The sequence below is a fragment of the Saccopteryx leptura genome, chromosome 3 (assembly GCF_036850995.1).
Source record: "Saccopteryx leptura isolate mSacLep1 chromosome 3, mSacLep1_pri_phased_curated, whole genome shotgun sequence".
Classification (NCBI taxonomy): Eukaryota; Metazoa; Chordata; class Mammalia; order Chiroptera; family Emballonuridae; genus Saccopteryx; species Saccopteryx leptura.
In genome coordinates, this window is record NC_089505.1 from 17831427 (window position 1) to 17851288 (window position 19862).

General features: G+C 47.9%; 1 protein-coding gene across 3 annotated transcripts in view; it reads right to left on the reverse strand.

Annotated features, from left to right (window-relative positions):
* The window catches only part of SASH1 (SAM and SH3 domain containing 1), a 329462-nt gene that overhangs the window by 80439 nt on the left and 229161 nt on the right, over positions 1–19862 (reverse strand). For all 3 annotated transcript variants that reach the window (XM_066373038.1, XM_066373036.1, XM_066373037.1), the window contains exons 3-4: positions 16513–16563; positions 16330–16379 (exon numbers count right to left, since the gene is read on the reverse strand). In XM_066373038.1, the coding sequence (XP_066229135.1) occupies positions 16330–16379; positions 16513–16563 (101 nt within the window). The remainder of the gene's footprint in view (positions 1–16329; positions 16380–16512; positions 16564–19862) is intronic.

Genomic DNA, 19862 nt, shown 5'->3' on the forward strand with positions numbered 1-19862 from the left:
TTGAGTCTCTGGAAATACATTTCTCCGTTAGTTTTCTTCCTGCTGAATTTTGAATCTGGGCTTTTGCTGCGTCTGAGTCTTTTCCTGCCTCAGCCCAGGCTGGCCAGGGCCATCCCAAAGCCAGCAGCGTCCCCAAAGCCAGCAGTGTCCCCAAAGCCAGCAGCGTCCCCAAAGACAGCAGCGTCTGCCTTCGCAGGTAGGAATGGAGCTACTGAACTGTGCGTGCGGGGGGGGGATGAACGGTGTTGAGGGGCTTTTAAAGTAGTTAGTATCTTCTTTTTCTTTATGACCTACTTCCAGGGGTCGTCAAACTTTTTATAAAAACCGCCCACTTTTGCAGTGCTGGTAGACCTGGTCCCTACCGCCCACTAGTGGGCGGTCCAGCGGGCCAATCGCAGCGCTGTTTGGTTGCGCGGTAGGGGCCAGGTTGACCAGCACTGCAAAAGCGGGCGGTTTTCATAAAAAGTTTGACGACCCCTGAATCACCTTGTGTAAAATAGGTAAGTCCTTCATTTGATATTTCTGATTACCCTTTGGGTATCAAATATATTTTTCATCCAAGGAGCATATCTCTTCTATGTAATAGAAATATACATATGGATGAAACAAATTCCCATTCACACTACCTACTGCCCGTAACAATTCAAGGCCTCAGCTCCTCTTCCAGCCGCAGGGCCAGCTCTACGAGGAGGGAAGAGACACAGAGGCCCAAAGGGTGGGAAAGCTCACTCTCAGGGTCGGGCAGTGCAAGGGGCAGCGCCACCTCAACTCTGGTGCCCCACGCCTCACCCTCTCTCACTCCCCCGTAGGGATCGGGCCCTTCTCAGACAACAGCTGCCGGATTTCATACACCAGCTAGAATTCACCTTTGCAAACTCACTGGCTCAGATCGGAAGTAATTCTATTGCCAAAACCTGGGCATATTGTTAGAACTCCCTGGAGAGTTCACATTAATGACAAAGTTAGTGACATTTTGTCACTCCGGTGCAAACAACCCCAGAGAGGATTTTCCTTTTATTTCACAGCTTATTCCCAGCCTGTACTTTCTGTCTTTTGTCACAAGGTCACCTTCATAAAAGATCAAGGCAGTGAGTGTCTGACCTACAAAATCCCAGGCCAGAACCCGACACTGCACAGGCTCAGTGGTCAGACCCTCAGGAAGCAGGCACAGCTGTGACAGCACAGCCACAGATCTGAGCCTCTCTCCCTTCCTCCCTTCCTTGCTCTCTCTCTCTCTTCCTCCCTCCCTCTCTCCCTTCCTCCCTTCCTTCTCGATTTTATTTATTAATTCTAGAGAGAGGAGAGAGAAAGGTGAGGAGGGAGAAGAGGGAATCAATCATCAACTTGTAGTTGCTTCCTGTATGTGCCTTGACCCGGGCAAGCCCAGGGTTTCGAACCGGCGACCTCAGCGTTCCAGGTCGATGCTGCACCCACTGCGCCACCGCAGGTTTCTTTTTATGTGAATGATGGCAATAACAGTACCTACCTTACCAGGCTACTAGGAGAACCACACGAGACAGTGACCGCCACGAGCGAGCAGTGCCTGGCACTGGGGAAGTTCCCCATTACCATGAGCTCTGTGACTGCTCCTCAGGGCAATGCCACCAGGCATCTCCTAGACACTATCAGTTTCTGAATCATCATGATCCCCCCTTTTCTTTTTTTAATATTAACTTCCCTCAAATAATTTAAATGGATATAATAATTTCTCCTCCTCTTCTCAAGCTCACTTTGTACAAGCAGTTCATGTTTTTCTTTAGAATTAAAACACCCATACACACACCAGTGATTGAACATGATATCAACATAGAGTCGTATGGGCTCCGTTGACTGGTTTCTAGACATGAATAATGTTATCTCAAATGTTTCCCTCAGGCCCCACTATCCAGGAAGCCGCCCAGCACAATGGCCCCAAATGTGGGTTCTGCAATCCAACTGCCTGGGTTCAAAGCCCAGCTCTACCCTTTACTGACTAGTAACTGGACGAGTGACTCAGTTCCACTGAATCCTAGTTTCCTGGGGCTCCCATTGGCTACTTATTGCTTCATGCAGAGCCCCCTGCAGTTTGCTGAGGGGCAGTCTGCATGGCTCACCCCTCCCAGGCATTTGCAGTACCACTGTGCTGATTACACCGACCAGCTACAAGACCAGAATGGTTAAGTGAGAGGTTACAGCAGGCAAGACCAGTGGCCTCCCACTTTAATGTCCATGCTAACCTTCTTTCTTGCTGAAACAGCCTGACTCCGTTTGGGTGGCAGTGTGCCCTATTAAAACACTCACCTCCCCCACACTCCCTTGCGGCTAGCCGAGGCCAGGTGTCGGCATCAGCCCAAGCAGACGTAACCTGAACTTTACAGCGAGATGTTTCTGGGAAAACTAGTGTTTGCATAGTGGAAAGGACCGACTCAGTTTTCACATGTCTTCTGCCCTCTGCCCTTCCTCTTGGTGCCGCCTGACACATGGGCACAGTGCCCAAGCAGTCGTCATTTCCTCATAAGGAAGAGAGTCACACACTGGACGGTGGAGGAGAGAAAATAACTCCTTGAGCAGCTGAATCAGCCTTGGAATCCCCACCTCCACACTCCTTGCTCTATGGAAATAAAAAAAGAACAAGCCCCCATCTGCGTCAACACTGTAATCGGGTTTCGTGACGGGTACCTGAATAAGACCCTCACTGATTCAGTGGGTAAGGAGTAAAAAGGAACAACTTCTATAAAGCACTGGGTCTGGGTACACCAAGCACATTTATATCAATCTCATCATATTCCAGGCTCCCAGAGGCCCCACTGCAAAAGAACTAGCCCCATTATACAGATGAGGAGACTGAGGCCAGACGTGTTCAAGTGACTTTTCCCATTGTTAAATCACAGAACTGGGGCTTAAACTCAGTGCTTCTGACACCCAGACCAATGCTCTTCCCACTGAAATACCCAATGCATCAGGGTAAGGGCCTCTCCTGGCATTCCTTGCCATTCTGACAGTGCCAAGCCAGGCACTGTGAGCCCAAAGCCAAAACAGTGTGCATCTTCTCTAAACACAGGCACTGGAAATGCAACGGAAGTTTGTAACTTAGCCACTAGAGTTATCAGGCCTGAAAGTTAAGGTGTTCCAAAAAAAAAAAAAAAAAAGGCCTTGAACTCCACTTTCTGTTCACCCTAGGTTTGGTGTAACCAGCAAAAACTAAATGCCTTCCTTTTATGGCCTGGATGTGAACTTTAAATTTTATTTAGGCCTTTATATCTTAAGAATTACTGAACTGTCAAAAGCAAAATAAAATAAAGTTTTAGCACGCTGTTTTTCCCCCACAAAAGCTAGTTTTTATAACATGAGGGAAGGTAAGCAGCTTTGTTGACATAGTTTCATGGCTGCTACTTATTCCATAAATGGAGCGAAATCATGCCTTCCCTCTATTTCCCCTTTGAAATTTACTGCGTGTGTGTAATAAATACGCGGTCTTTTCTGCAAGGAAATGCGGCTGGGATGCATCTGCCATTTCCCTGCAAGGTCCTTTGGTTATCGGGGTGTGCGCTGAGGGCACCCGCTAGGGAGCAGGCCTGAAGGCAGACTGCCACCCTGGCTGGTGGCACAGGCTGCAGACGGCGTAACTTATCCCCGCGGAGAGGTTGGCACAGCAAGGAAAACCGGCCTTTTGACATTCTTATCAAATCCACATGGGCCAGCGGGAGGGACGCTGGCTGCAAAGGGCTGGCCTATACCAGCCCCAGCCTCAGGGTGGGGACAGGAAAAGGGGCGAGGGGAGGAAGAGAGGCTCCATTCAATGATCTCTTCGGTCTGTTTCCATGGAGACGGCACAGGAAGCTGGTCAGATCTTTCTCAGTGGGAACAAACAGCAGCTCCCATTCAGCTCTGCCGGAGCCACGCTGGCCACCCTGCCTGCTGTGCTGTCTGGGTGCCGAGGAGCCGGGAGGGCCAGGGACGTGGGGGCCGGGGACGTGGGGTCTGGGGACGCGGGGTCCGGGGCTGCCAGCCTGTCCTCTGTCAGCTGCTTTGAGGAGAGCATGGGAGTCAGGGAAGCCGCCTTTGAAGGCCACGCTGGAGGAGCTGTGGGCACAGGGGACCTTCCTAGTCTTGCTGCCACCATGCTGGAGGCACAGTGACAGGCCACCCTGCAGGGCGTGGCCATGGAGGCCGCCAGCCTGCCCTACATCTCCTGGTGGCTGCACAGTGGGTTGGGTCCTTCGAACAGAGACCACCGCCATTAGCCCCTTTAACCCTCCTTTCGTTTTTCTCACTTTCCATTCCTTCGGAAACAGCGGGTGGAAATTTTTTATAAATACTATGCAAAGAGGAACTCAAACTAACCTGTCTTCTCAGATCTCATTTTTGATAGACGAGTAATGGACATACAACGTCGTTAATTTCGTGTGTGCTACAGAATGACTTCCTTGTTGTAGGTATTGGGAAATCACCACCACAATAGGCCTAGGTAACCTCTGTCACCATTCTGACCCCATTTGTAAATTCCCACGCGTCTCCTGTGTCACATGCCTGCGCCCTCCCCCCCTACATCCACGAAGCCGCTCCCTGTACTCTGTAATCCCGCTGGCTGGCCTCACGTTGTTCTCGGATTGCTTCATATCCTCCCGCTTCTGATCTTGTGGCTTTATCTGAAGTGACGCACCAGCCCCTGCTGGAGTTGATTCCACACCAGGCAGCGCTGCTAGGGTCACCCTGATGGCAAATGACCCCTGCCAGCATCTGTGGACTGGTCTCTGGTTCCACCCGCCAGTCATAAAAACAAGCAAGCTGCTTCAGAACCTCCTGGGGAACCTGTTCCCGGCTCCAGAGCTCCCCATGTGGAGAATCCATGTCATTGCACCTGGGCGGGGCTTAAGGGTCTGCTCAACAAACTCTCCAGCTAACTGCTGTATGGATGTGCTTGGAACCGCTGGTTTAACGCAGGAAGTACTGGGAAACACCTCCTCCTCCTCCTCCTCCTTCCCTCCATATCTTTCCCGTCCAACACCTCCGGCATACAGACAGCAGTCTCATGTGAGAATTTCAGAAAAAAATACACAATACAATAAGATAAAACGAACAGCCAATACTCTTCAAGTGTTATCCTGCCTGTAAGGTTTTCCTTGCACAAAGCTTTTGGACAAGAGGTTGGCCGCTGGGTTTAGCGCTGACTACCCTGATCTGTTCTCAGTGCCTGGAACGCGGGGGACGCTCCTTAAGGATTGGATGATGAAATGAGCCAGTGGATGAAAAATATTTTAAAGCAGAAGCATAATAAAAGTTAAAAAAAAAAAAAAAAAAAAGGCTCTGCCAAGTTTTAGAGCTTCAGAATCTCCCCTTTGCAGCGGTCTCCCTGCTCCTGGGGGGCACCCAATCCCACCTCCTCACACAGACGTGGTCCTAACATGCAAAACTAACCTTGAGGCATGAGCTGGCCCTGAGGCTCCGCTGACACTGAGCCACATGGCCACCCCCAAGGTGCTATATTCATTCGCACACCTTAACATACCTATCTTCTGGCCGGAATCGCCTCCCCCTCCATTTCTGCCTTCGAAACCGCCCAGTCATCCCTCCTGGCTCACTCCTCTGGGAGCCTGTGGGGGACGTGTAGTCTGTCCCTCCAGCTTGACTGGAAGGCGCGGCCCAGGACTCCCCTCCCTGCACGGTTCCAGGTCAGTGTGGGCTACGGGAGAGACTCCTACGAGATGCAGTACGCAGGAGAGCAGTAGCCATTTCCTTTCTACGCTTTAAGGTCAGTGGGGGACAGAGTGGACGTGTGTCATCGCCTGTCACCTGGGGTCACTGGGTGGCATGGGGCAACAGCTTGGCCAGCAGTGTTTAAAATCCTGCCGAGTCCCTTCCTTGGGCTCTTAGGAGTCCTGGACCTGTGACCGGGCCCCCAGGGGAAGGAGGGCACCAGGTGCTTCCCCAGGTTCCTTGCACCATTAAAGGCAGAGTCTTGTTTGGAGGTGGTGAGACAACGTGCATTTCAGCCCACCCTTGTAGGTGGCGGTGTGTCCTCTTCTCCCACTTTCCTGCATTTTCTTTTGCCTCAAATACCAGGCCTGTTCACTTCACCTGGGCTACAGAACCAGCTCCCATGGATGCATGAGGTCAAAACCCTGTAATAATGTTATCTTAAGGTCTGCTTCTTCTCTAGAACCCTGAGTGATACCTAATCTACGCAGTCCCTGGCCTTAGGCCTGTCCTCCAGGGGACAGCACATCCCTCCTCCTGCAGTTTCTCTGCACTGTAGTCACACAACACTGTATCACTTTGTCATGTCTTCAAGGTACAAGAGACTGACACCTTTCCCTTCCAACCCACCTTTCTGGGGCCTAGCATACTCATCCATACAGCAGAAATCTGAAAAAGGTGTATTACTCAATTAACCTCATTAGCAGCCAAGCTCGTCACCGGTCCTTCCTAAGCACATCAGTCCTGTGTGGCCCTTGTGGGGACTCTGTGACAGAAGGCCTGACCCCTGACCCCAGCAGTTAAACAGATCAGGATCGGAAGTCCACCTCGGCCTCACCCAAGGCTGTGATCATGATCTTGGAAAGTTATCAAGTCTTTCCAAATCTCTGTTTCCTTAGCCGTAAACTACCATTTACACAATAGTTTTGTTAGAAGGACTTACAGATAGGAATTGTAGGTATTGGGTCTTCCCATTATTTCTGCCAGGACAAGAGTGTATTTATTTGCTGACAGCCTCCCTCCAAGCCCCGACCTTCCTCCACGACTCTAGACTCTGATGACCTCACCTGCAGCAGAGAGAATAACTAGCAGCCACCTTCCATATTGAACACCACCTGGTCATTCCGTCTGTCCCGCAGGAAGGATATGGCCCAGGCGTGTGGACTCGAGCCGGGGCTGGGTCAGCTGGAGGCTCACTCACCAGACGGAGTCAAAGGCAACAGACTCTTCAGAGGCAACAGCTGAGGTGGAGAATTCTAGCACAGCTGCCCCTGTCCCGAGCCCGGGAACTCTGGAATGTTGAGCCCTTCAAATATGCTGTGCGACGCAGCACACACGTGAGTGGGCACCGCTCCGCCTGCACAAACACATACCTCAGAGCACGCCAGCCCGCACGGGCTCTGTGGAGTAAATGGTGGCTGACGGCTAGACACCCCCCCCCCCCCATGGGGCATGCAAAGGAAAGCTCTGGGGGAATGACATATTTAAGTGGCCCCATCTGATGAAACTGAGGATGAAAAATACAGCCACACTGTCACTGTCCCAGGCAGCACCCTAACTTACAGAGGAGGTGGGGACAGAACAAGGGAAACACAAACACCCATCCCATGCCAGGCACCATGCTAGGCATTTGGCACAGTGACTTCAAAAGGGACTTTTATTGTGCTCATTGCATTGACTAGCATCCCGGGGCTTAAGGAAGTTAAAATTCACAACTAGCAAAGCTTAAATTCAAGGTTCTGTCCACACCAAAGTGACTCCAGCAGCAGCAAGCTGCATACGCAGTCCACACAGAGCTGGCCGGGGCCGGCATGCTTTGTACTGGGTAAGAGCAAGAAAGACGGCTCAGGCTAGAAGGAAGCTTGGAGACCACCTGACTCGCCCTCATCACTGTGCCAGGGAGCTGAAGCCCGAGGTGGGGGGCAGGGGTGCGGCAGTGACGTGACCCAGATGATCCATCACAGATGGGGAGCAGACTAAAAGCACCAGTTCCCTGGACAATGACCTGGCCCTCGTGCCCAAAGCCTTGGCAGATGGCTATGGGTAAGTTAATTAAAGCAAAAGAATACATAATGCACATACTGATGTCAGGCTCTTGGTGCAGCCCGTTTACTCTGTGAAACTTAAGCCTGTTGTCCTGCCTCCACTCCCACCCTGGTGAGCTCCAAGGACCAGACAGCGGTGGCCCCTGGGTCACTTGGTGCAGTTCTAACAGGACAGGGGGCACTCAGTGAGGGCACATTCCCCTAAACCCGGCCGAATGGACATGTGAACTATTCTGAAGGACGTGCCTCCACGTGGCTTCCTCACGCCAGTGCAAGCATGCATGTTCCTCAAGAGAAAACCTGCTGTTCCCCTCCCGCCCACAGCCCAGCCACAAACAGGATGTGGAAACAGGATGCACTGGTCTCAGCTCCAGGGACGAGGCTTGACCTGGATTTCCTAGCAAACCTGCAGGCCTCAGCAGCAGTTCTCAGTGAATCTGGTCTGTTCCTGAGGAGGACTAATGCTCCCGGGCTCACTTCTGTGCATGAGGATGAGCGTGGAGAGCCCTGGCGTGTCACATAAGAGGAGAAGCTCACATGACCACAGATGGCAGACCCAGCCCTCTGGGGGCTTCAACAAAGAAATGACACCTGAGCCTCTCTCCGGCCCAGTTTCTAGGAAGAAGCTCCCTGGTGAAGAGTGAAGAGGACCCACCTGGGAACAAACTTACAAAAAGGAGAATTTTTTACACATCTCAAGGAGGCTCAAAGTCACCAAAAACTGGATTCAAAGTTTTAATAGAGCTGTAGCAGATTTTCTTTTAAAAATGTTCTTGATTGTACCCCTGAAACCTATATGATTTTGTTGACCAATGTCACCCCAATAAATTCAATTAAAAAATTTAAATGTACTTAAACCCTGTGTGTAAGTATACACTATATGAAATACACAGAATAGGTAAGTGTATAGATATACAGACAGAGATATTAGTGGCTGCTTGGGGCTGGAGACAGTCTCAGGGGACAGAGCAGTGATTGCTAAAGATTAATGGGGCTTCTTATTGAGGTGACAAAATGACGGTGGTGATGGTGACACATTCCTGTGAATATGCTATGGGTTGTACTCTTTAAATGGCTGACTTGTATGATATGTTCACTATATCTCAAATAAGTTGATATTTTTAAAGCAAGAGAGACAGGAAGGGAGAGAGATGAGAAGCATCAACTCATAGTTGCAGTATTTTAGTTGCTCAATGATTGCTTCTCATAAGTGCCTTGACTAGGGGGCTCCAGCTGAGCCAGTGACCCCTTGCTCAAGCCAGTGACCCTTGGGCTCAAGCCAGCGACCTTGGGGTTTCGAACCTGGAACCTCAGTGTCCCAGGTCAACGCTATATCTACTATGCTACCACTGGTCAGGCTCAAATAAGTTAATTTAAAAAAATCCTAGAAAACAGATGAATGACCACACAGAAACATGTACACAGATGTTCATGGCAGTATTATTCATAATAGCAAAATGTCAAAACAACCCCAAATCTACATAAATCAATAAACAGATAAAATGTGGCATATCTATCTATATAGATCTGTATCTACACACACACACACACACACAACGCCTATGACAAAAAAGAACGAACCACGGGTAAACCTTGAAAACATTGTGCTGAGTGAAATAAGCCAGTCACTTAGAACATGTTATGACTCCATTTCCACAAGATGTCCAGAACAGGCAAATCTCCAGGGCCAGAAGCAGGATCAGCTGTTGTTCAGGGGTGAGGGAAGTGGGGGAGTTTTAAGGAAAGAGGCGATGAGGAGTTCTGTTATAAGAATGTACAGCTTGGGGTGACAGCAATACTAATGAGCCGGTATCCAGCGAGAGGCTGCAGCAGGCAGGTCACCAGACCGGGAACCGGGATGCAGCAGAGATGGAGATTTGAGGTGGATGCCTACAGGCACCAGTTCAAAGCCACGGCCGTGGGTAAGTATCGGCCGTGGGTAAGTATCTCGGGAGAGCTTGCAAGCTGGATAAAATGCCCCAGGGCAACACCCGCAGTAAGGGGTGGGCCGACAAAAGGGAGCTGCAAAACGTGGGCAGAGAGTAAGAAGGAAGCCACACTGTCCCGGGCACTCAGGATGAAGGGAGAAGCGTGCCCCAGGGAAAGTCAGCCGTGCCAAGCGCAACAAAGGCGTGCACGCAGGTTGGTTCTCTGGGGTAGTTACTGTTTCATCGTTCACCGGGGTAACCGGGGGAGGAGAGAAGCAGAATTACGGTTTGGGAAAACGGCAAGATTTTCAGAGGATGAAGAAGGAACTGTGTGTGTTTGTGCACTCTCACCCACTCCCTCGGTTATCCATTACTGAAAGTCTCTTCTGAGAAAGAGCTCGAGTTCCGAGTAGGAGTGAACACACACACACACACACACACACACACACACACACACGCGCGCGCGCGCGCCATCATTTACTGCGGTCCACTGCGACAGTGGTAGGAAAGCCTAGTAAGCAGGACACATCACCTCCACTCTGCAGATCACGGAAGATGGGAGAACAAGGCCCGCCTGGGAAACTTCAGGAGCGTCACCCTGCCTAGGGAGCAGGTCACAGGACGAGGCAGCCGCACCGCTAGGCAATGGGGAGAGAAGCGGAAGAGGAGGAAGCGGAAGGCGAGGTCAGAGATGTCAACGATCCAGAGAGTCGCCGGTGAGTGAGAGGACCTGGGACACACGAGCCCGTGCAGGGGCTTCTTTCCTGAGGTCTCCAAGGAAAGAGCAGGAGGAGACCGAAGTTTTCTGAGGAGGAGGAAAGGAAGTGGACACCATCAGCAGAGTGCTCAGCTTGCCACGGAAACAAATCCGAGAGCGAAGCGATGCCGATGCCGGAACGCAGCGGATGCTCACACGGAGCATTCATCACCCGTCCCCCGGCCGTTTTCCTCTCCTCCCGAGCACTGCTCTCTCCGCTCTCCCTCCTTTTATTTATCTTCCTCTGCCATCCCGCTATATATATTTTTGGACTTTTTCACCATAAAATAGTTCAAGTGTAGTCACAGGTAATGAAAAAAAGTGAAACTTAAATCAGTGAAGTCAACCCCAGTGAAAGACTTAGTAGAAAAGAGCTTATAAACATTGGCTAAGGTGAAGCCGGGAGATTTATTTCAGACCTTCCACCTCTATAAATAAATAACTGAGGCCCAGCTTATATCTGAATGAGAAGAAAACTGGCTCCAACTTCCCAGAGAACCATTGGAGTGCTCGTTGTAACTGCTGCTATTTACAGAATGCTAATGAGCTCAATTTGCCTCTACCCTCTCTGTTCACATAAGCAGTACAATTATAAGTACTCCGAATGATAAGTTAGGAGCATGGGTTCCCAACTGGGATCAAACCTGGGCCCTGCCACTCAGTGGCTGTGTAGCTTTGGGAAATGTATTAACCTCTCTGTGCCTCAGCTTCTGCATTTATAAACGGGAATGATATTATACTGAAACTCACAGAGTTGTTGTATTAAATGAGTTGATGTTATTAAGTTCTTAGACTAGTTCCCAGCCCACAGAAAGTATTCAGTGAACATTATCTACATTTTTTGCTTTTTCTTTTTCAATTTTCAGTCCCTGAGAATCAACACCATAAAGACTACTTGCATCTAGATAATACACCTAGAAAAAAACCATGGGCTTCCCCCACAGTGGATTCCTGGGAAGTAATGAACCTAAATATCCTGACACAGAGCTAAATTGTTGGACACCTAGCTACTGTTCAGACGACCTTGGTTGTATATGTATGCTCAGACAAATAAAAGGCTGTTGTGGAAAATACGGATAGTTTCTACACATCGTCTGTTCTCCCTCCTTCTTTAACAAGCTCGTTTTATTCAGGGTAGCAATGTGCTCAGCCAAAAACTCACCTCTCCAACCTCCCCTAAGGCTATGGTGGTCAAGTAACCCAATTCTGAGTCCCCTTTCTTTGCTTTATTTTTCCCCAATGCATCACTTTTTTATTTCTAGTCCATCTCCCTGCGTGCGGCCTGTCAGTTCTTCATCACAGTATCCCGGGACCCAGAACAGGGTCCTGCAGACAAAGGCAGTGCACACCCACGGGTGCTGCAGGCAGAAGGGTGGGACGCGGGAAGCGCTTCGCTCAAAGCATCTGGAAAATGTACCTGTGGCCTTTGTCCTCTTACCTTTCTCCCTTTTACTCTGTTTCTCCCTCCTTCCCACCTAGAAGATGCAGAACCACTTTAAAACAGGAGGATAAATACACACACACACCCCAAAAAAGATAGTCGGAGCGAACCATGGAATAAGGACGTATCTAAGGAACTTTGGCTTTGTTAATGGCACTATTTGTCACATTTTCTGTTGTTTGTAGCTAAAGTCGTTCCTAATACATACAGTGATAAAGATATTTCCAAGCCAAAAAAAGCCTTGCTTTCTAGATATTCTTGAGGCTGGCTGGTGAGAAGAAATTAAACTAATGTTTTCACCTTTCAGCCAGCTGACACAAAGCCAAGGTTGGTGTAATACAGTTGGCAGTCTCATCAACAGCTGATGTAAATAGGTCCAAATGAAAGCACCCTTGGTCTTCTTTATTATATTTTCAGAAAATAAGGATGAATGGGGCCTTTGTCGAACTGGTGGGGAGGAGGGTCTGTTCTCTATCTCTCGATTATTTAACTACCTACCTACCTACCTATCCATGTATCTATTTATCTACTGTTCAGGTCACCCACATCTCCAGGCCAAACAGAGCCCTAGCAGCCTTCCTTGGCAGGGTATCCAGGTGCAGTGGTGTCAGTTATGTTAGACTTCTCACTGCCTGCCTCCCCTACAAAAGACCCACCTCCACAGTCTCTTCTGGTCAGACCTACGTTTCTATAAATTAAGAGTTTAAGCCTGCTAAATGTTAAATACCCCTGGGAGAGATGGCTGTATTTTTTAAAAATCAGATATTTGTATCATAATTAATGCCTGATACCTTCCTTAAGCAGGTTTGAACTTGGGGAGAAGGGAAGAAGCAAGATGTGCCGAGGTCCCTGAGACAACTGGGGTGGGGTGGGGGGGACTGTGGGTCTAAAAAGCAGGAGCCACACGGGCCAATGACTCAACTACCACCCTGTGGATTGCAACCTACTCCTCTGCTTCTAAAGGCGGGTAGTGGTAGGATGTGTCCCTTTTGTTTACTGAGTCCTCTTGCCTTTCAAAGTAACATGCAGAAGGAAACTTCTTCCCATAAAACAACACTGCCGACTCAGAAGGGCATTTTGGTTGGCAGACACTAACGGCACAGCCAACTGGCCTGCCAGGCCATCCGGGGCTTCCAAAGCGACCAGCAAGCATTCTGATCTGAAGAATAGCAGGATTTTGCATTTCAAAGTATTTGTATTTCCAAGTATACAAATACAAATAATTCAATATAAACACTGAATTAAACCTACTCCGATTATAATCTGACCTAGTGTCCAGACTGGTACCTCAACCTTTTATTTTTACAAACACTTTTGGAAGATTTGATCCAAAATAATTATCAATTTAAGAATACATGTCACCATTCTGCAAGTCATAGTAAAAACTGATTTATTTATTTATTTATTTATTTTTATATTTTTCTGAAGCTGGAAACGGGGAGACAGTCAGACAGACTCCCGCATGCGCACGACCGGGATCCACCCGGCACGCCCACCAGGGGCAAAGCTCTGCCCACCAGGGGGCGATGCTCTGCCCCTCCGGGGCGTCGCTGTGCCGCGACCAGAGCCACTCTAGCGCCTGGGGCAGAGGCCAAGGAGCCATCCCCAGCGCCCGGGCCATCTTTGCTCCAATGGAGCCTTGGCTGCGGAAGGGGAAGAGAGAGACAGAGAGGAAGGAGGGGGTGGGGATGGAGAAGCAAATGGGCGCTTCTCCTATGTGCCCTGGCCGGGAATCGAACCCGGGTCCCCCCGCACGCCAGGCCGACGCTCTACCGCTGAGCCAACCGGCCAGGGCTAAAAACTGATTTAGACAAGAAATATTACAGAAATCTGAAACGATTAAGCAAAGGTTTGATGAGGAGGAAGATACAGACATAGTCTCAGATCATCTCCTACAGAATATTTTTCAATTACAATGGGAAAACTGCAACTTCTCAGAAGAAACCCAACAGATAGCACCTTAATTTAAGATTGAAATTAATATCACCAAACTCATACCAGGAAGCAACACACTGAGGAGGAAAAAGAGAAAACAGCATCAAAAATGTACTGCCTGAATCTTAAAAAAGAAACCCAGATTGAGGGGTATTTCACAAAACAACTAAGTCTACACTCTTAGAAAATATCAACATCATAAAAAAGCCAAGAAATCTTTTCAGAGTAAATGTGACAAGACACATGACATGTAAATGCAATGAATAATTCTTTCTTAAAGTGTTGGTTTGAAAAAAAAAAGTGCTATAAGAAACATTGCTGGGACACTTAAAGAAACTTGAATATAAACTGTACATTAGGGAATTCAGTATTAAAATTCCTCCATTTGGTAATTATACTGTGGTTCTGTAAGAGAATGTCCCTGGAGTAATTAGGGGTGTGCGCCAGGATGTCTCCAAGTTACCTTCAAATAATAATAATTAGCGATATTTTATTAGAGAGAGCTAGAGGATGTAAACTGGTGAGTCCAACTTAAAGTTATATGGAAGTCCCTTGTATAACTGCAACTTTTCTGTAAGTTTAATATTTTTTTAAAAGTGCTAAGTTAAAAATAGAATTCCACAATTTTCTAAAACTATCACTAAGAAAATAAAGGACAAAACGTATTAAAACTTTCCATTTATTTAGGAACACCTAAGTTTAGGTAACCATTGAAAAGAACAGAAACAATATGGCGGCCTCAGAGATGAAGAGGTTGGGGTCGTCCACAGCTTTTGTGCATGTATGTTTTCAATTTTGTTGTTGTTGTTGTGTTAACCTCAGAGGAGGCTGTCATTCCCCCTCTTGGCCACAAGAGTCATGCCACATTGCACTAAGTGAAGGATATAAACACGGAAAAAATGACTACCCCACAATTAAGGGGAAGAAGAAATGCCCAGCCTAAGATTACTACAAATTTGGTGAGTCACTTCCTCTCAGGAGGAAAGACAAGCATTCTGCGTTTCCTGAAGGATTCAGAGATTCTGAGGGAGCACCTGAACTCTCAGCTCGAATTGTACCATGCAGGTAGCAAACTAGGTCCGGTGACCCATTCACTCTCTATTTCCGCCCTTGCTCAGTTCCACATCATCTCAGTACCACCCCTTTCAAAACCAAGGCCAAGTCAATTCTCTTGGCTATTTCAGCCTCCATGTTACCAAGTTGCTGGGAGAATACATGCAACGAAAACAAAGGCAATTCAGGTTAATTGTACACGGCCTCTCTGCCCTTGAGTGGGCAATGGCCTTGGTTTTCTTTTGCTCGTCACCCCCCAACGCCCCTCAGTCCTGAACCAGATCTGCTGAGCCTCTTACACTAGAACCGCAGCTTTGGCACAACAGCCCTCCGTCCTTGAAGCTGTACCGGCCGACAGTGCGCGCGCACGCGCGCACACACACACACACACACACACGTGGCCGGATTAGGCGGAGCTGGCTGTCCGGCGTGCACACACGCTCGCCCAATGTGTGCTTTTCATTCCAGAAATACTTGATCCCTAAACCACTTCTGTGTCTCTCTTGGCATGAAATGGTGTAAGTGGCTCTGTGCCAAAGGCAGTGCCTGTTTAAACATGTGGACTTTCTTAAAATTTCTTTACCTCGGCAGATCATAAATAGAGCATTCTGGCATAATTATAATGGAATAAAGTAGAAAAGGGAAAGGTTATAGGAAAAAAAAAAAGACATTTGTTTTTGTTTTATCAAGGTGCCTGGAAATATAAGATATAACATAGAATTATCTTCCAAGAAAGTAAAAATTACAGAGTCCCAGCTGGGACAAGGAAGCAAAAATGTACCTTTAAGGTTGGTGAGCATATGCCGTCTTCCTTAAAACAGCATATTCATTCCTGTTTTAAGGTCACCCAACCAAATCAAAATGCAGAGGAGGGTGTTTGAATCATTGTTTTATTTTGGTATGTGCTTTAATTTTGTACCTGGCTTCTTTCTGACTTTCATCGTCTATCCAAAACTAACGTCAAAGAAGAAAACCCACTGTGGTTAACTGAACTGCGCTCCCTTCCCTTTCTCCGCACCCCCTAACCGGTGCTGATGTGGGGTTCGCTCACAATACACGGCGTGAAGTCAGTAAACCCCTCACAGAATCCTCAGGCATCATCAACTGAAAACGTCCTCTTAACACCTACCTGCACACAGGGGTGCGCCAAAATAGGTTTACAGTTGGGAGTACGCAAAACACAAGAGTTCACTCTTGTATTATTTATTAATTATTGTATTATCTATTGGTATTATTTGCCTTATTCTTATTATTGTTACTATTTCGTATCCTTACTTATGATTTATGTTTTAGGCAACGATGACTGGTAATTGAACCAACGACCAAAGTGGATACTTGAACAAAACTACTACCGCCCACCCCTATGTATGTGCACATACACACACATGTAAGGAAATTGGCATCAAGCTCTACGGAACATACACAACACGATCACCCACCAACATGGACCTGAAAGACGCCTTAGAATGTCCGGTCCTGGGCAGGGACACTTACTTTCTTTCCACCTCTGGTGTTGACACGGCACTGCAGAAACCAAGCGACTCCTAGGAGAGAAAATTCACAGCGTCAGTATAGGCAGGGCGGCAGGTTCCATCTGATTTGGACAGACTATCACTTAAAAAAGGAAAAAAAAAAAAGGCAAAAGCAAAAATAGATGTTTCAAGTCATTGTGCTTACTTCGATCTGGGACCGCAGCTGAAGTGACGTGGGGCTGGCATCGGGTTTCTCCTAAAACAGAACAGATGCTGGTTTAATGAGACTTCCAAACGTGGCACACACCAGAAAGACAAACAGATATGTAACAAGAGATGGGGGAATTTGGGAAACGCTCGGGTACAGTAGGAGGGGATGGTGGAGACGAACAGATCTTCTGGAAAACTAGTATTTTTAAAATGAGAGCTCTAACCTCTTGAACGGTTTTCCAAACATCACCCATTGACACTACTGACAATTTTATAAGCAGAAGAAAGCACCATCTAACTGAAGAATACACTGACAGTTAACGGTGAAATAATTCTCTAGGTGCGATCAGACCCCTCACTAGGACACAGGACTTACAGTGACTCATTTGTATTGGGTTTCTTTTTCAACAATAGAGCTCCAATCTGATTTTAAAGTTTTAAATATCTTCAGGGCATTTAGAAATACAGGGCTAGTTGTAAGTGTCTTTAAGTCAAGTGGCAAGTTACCTTGGCGTTATCTCATAACCCTAAAAATCACCAGGCTCCTATAGTATAAATGAATTAGCCCAGATGAAAGTTTAAAAATAAAAAACTCTCAGCATCCAGTTAATACATGAAATACACACATTATAAGTCATAATGACGCAGAGGAACCACACAATTTTAGAGATAAAGCCATGTAGTATAGTGCTCTCTTTTTATAGTTTAAAAATAAACTGTATCACTTTTGACAGGAAAAAAAAAAAACTAAACCAGTTACCTGTGATAAAAAATATATATAGTAAAACAGGAAAATGGCACGAGTACAAGTGTTAGAATGTACTACAGAAAAATAAGAGTTGTACTAGTGGCCCTGGCTGGTTGGCTCAATGGTAGAGCATCGGCCCGGCGTGTGATGTCCTGGGTTTGATTTCGGGTCAGAGCACACAGGAGAAGCGCCCATCTGCTTCTCTCCCCCACCCCTTCCTGCAGCCATGGCTCAATTGGTTCGAGAGCATAGGCCCTGGGCGCTGAGGATGGCTCCACGGAGCCTAGCCTCAGGCTAAAAATAGCTTGGTTGGGCAGAGCATTGGCCCCAGACAGGGGTTGTCAGGTGGATCCCGGTCAGGGTGCATGCGGGAGCCAGTCTCTCTGTCTCCTCTCCTCTCACTTGGAAAAGAAAAAAAAGTTATACTAGTAAACAAAGCACAGAGCACCACACGGATAGTTTTCCTAAGTAGGTGCTGACGTGAGGATCCTCATTAAAGCATGTGGTCCCGGCCGATGCATGAATTTTATGATTAACAGGGAAGGTCCATGATGAGTTTAAAAATCATCTCATATTCCTGTTTGACTAAAGGAGACTAAACAATAGTAATGTTGTGGGTTTTTTTTAAAGGAATCGGTTGACAAAAAAATTCCTGGCAGTAGGGGTTGGGGGAAGATCTCAAACCCATTTCTTGTCAACTTGGACAACCTCTGGAAGCAGTAATTCCCTACATGTTTACTATGGCTAACAGAAGCAGAACAAGTACAGGTGTTTCAAGATGAAATTAGTGATTTGTCAAAACCCAAACTAGCCCTGGCCGGTGGCTCGGTGAACAGAACATCGTCCCAGTGTGCCAAGGTCACGAGTTCAATCCCCAGTCGGGGCATGTACAAGAAGCAATCAATGAGGTCACAACTAAATGGAATAACTAAGTAGAGCAGGGAATTGATGCTTCTCTCTCTCTCTTTCTCTCTCTCTCTCTCTCTCTCAAATCATTGGGAAAAATTTTTTTTAATAAATAAGAAAGTAATCTGCTTTTGCACATGCACACACATCTATGGTCACACTAACAGGACATGGTCAAACATAATACTAACACTCTGACCCTAAATGACTACATTTTCACTCTAAGGTGATCCAACCCTTGTGCAATACTATGCAATACATGAGAGTAAAAACCCCGCTGGGGCAGAACAAGGTCCTGGAAAACAAATACCAGGTCCTCTCACCACCCCGGCTCTGCCTCCACCTTCTTGTGGCAACCCAAACCTCCCCGTCCTTCAATGCTGCCAGTGCACAAAGCCAAATGAGCTTCACAGCTGGAAAAGCAGGAGGGAGAAACCCTCTCCTGCTGCAAAAGCAGGGAGGAAGACCAGGCGCCCACCAGCTCAGCCTCACGCCAAACTCTCCTCCTCCGCCCCGAGCACAGGAAGGAGGAGGTGGACAGAGCAGGAGGACTGTATGCCTAGCAAGTCAGCCTGCACGTAGAACACCTCATGCTACTCCTGACGCATCCGATTCACGGAAGGAACCAAGCTCTGAATTGCCGGGGAAAACTGCTGCTGGCAAAGATTTCAAAACTCATGTGGCATCTACCACTAGACATGGAGACTCTAAGGTTGTAAGGTTGTGGTCTCTCCCAGTCAGCAAAGTATGCGCCCCGCAGGTCTGATATCTCCACTCCTGCCCATCAAAATGGGGTGTGTGTTCATTTTACCAGGGTTTAAACCTCCCCGTTTTCTTGGAGGTTTTGCCACTCCCCATCACCCGTCAATGCAGGTTTCCTGCATCCATCCAACCCACTCCATTCCCTAAACAGCTCCTTTGCGGTCCTTCCCCTCCCAGGGCCCTGGCCCATCGCTGTGGAGGGGAGTGGGAGCACCGAGCCCCAGGTCTGCTCCCTCCAGAGTGAGATTCAGACCTGTTTTGTTTTGTTTAGTGTTTCCAATGGCAACGGAAGAGAAATGCATCATTTGACTATCTCTGGCTTCCTGTTTGACTCTCAGACCCTCCGACAAAGCAGTGTCCTGACCACCCAATCACTACGTCAAACAAACCTTCTTGAAATAGAACGCTGTGTCCTTGCTCTTCAAAGAGCAAGGCTCACACATGCGTGTGTGGCTCACACATGATGAGCAGTCGAATCTCCTGAGGCTTGTGACAGAGGCAGCCTTGGGCCCCGCCCCAGACCTAAGTCAAAACCTGCATTTTACCAACACCCCCCCTCCCTACACCCCTCGATCTGGATGCTCATTTCAGTTCCAGAAGCACACTGCTTGGTCCTCATATTACTATTCTGTTCCAAAGCATTTCCAAAACTGTGGAAACACAATACCGACAGCAGAAAGTCCACAATTGTTTAAGGAGAAGCCCTCCCACCAGCTGGCGTACTCATACACCCTCTTCTTAGAGAACGAGTCCTGGGCCTACTGTCCACTGGGTGGCACACTGTGTTGTGTTTCACTTTTTCTCATGCGACCTGAAATGACCTCTTCTTCCTGTCCATCCAAAGCCTACTCATCCTTTAGATCCAACTCCAAAGCACCTCCTGGTTCAACCATCCCTGCCCACTTGTGCTTTAAATGACACACCTGAAT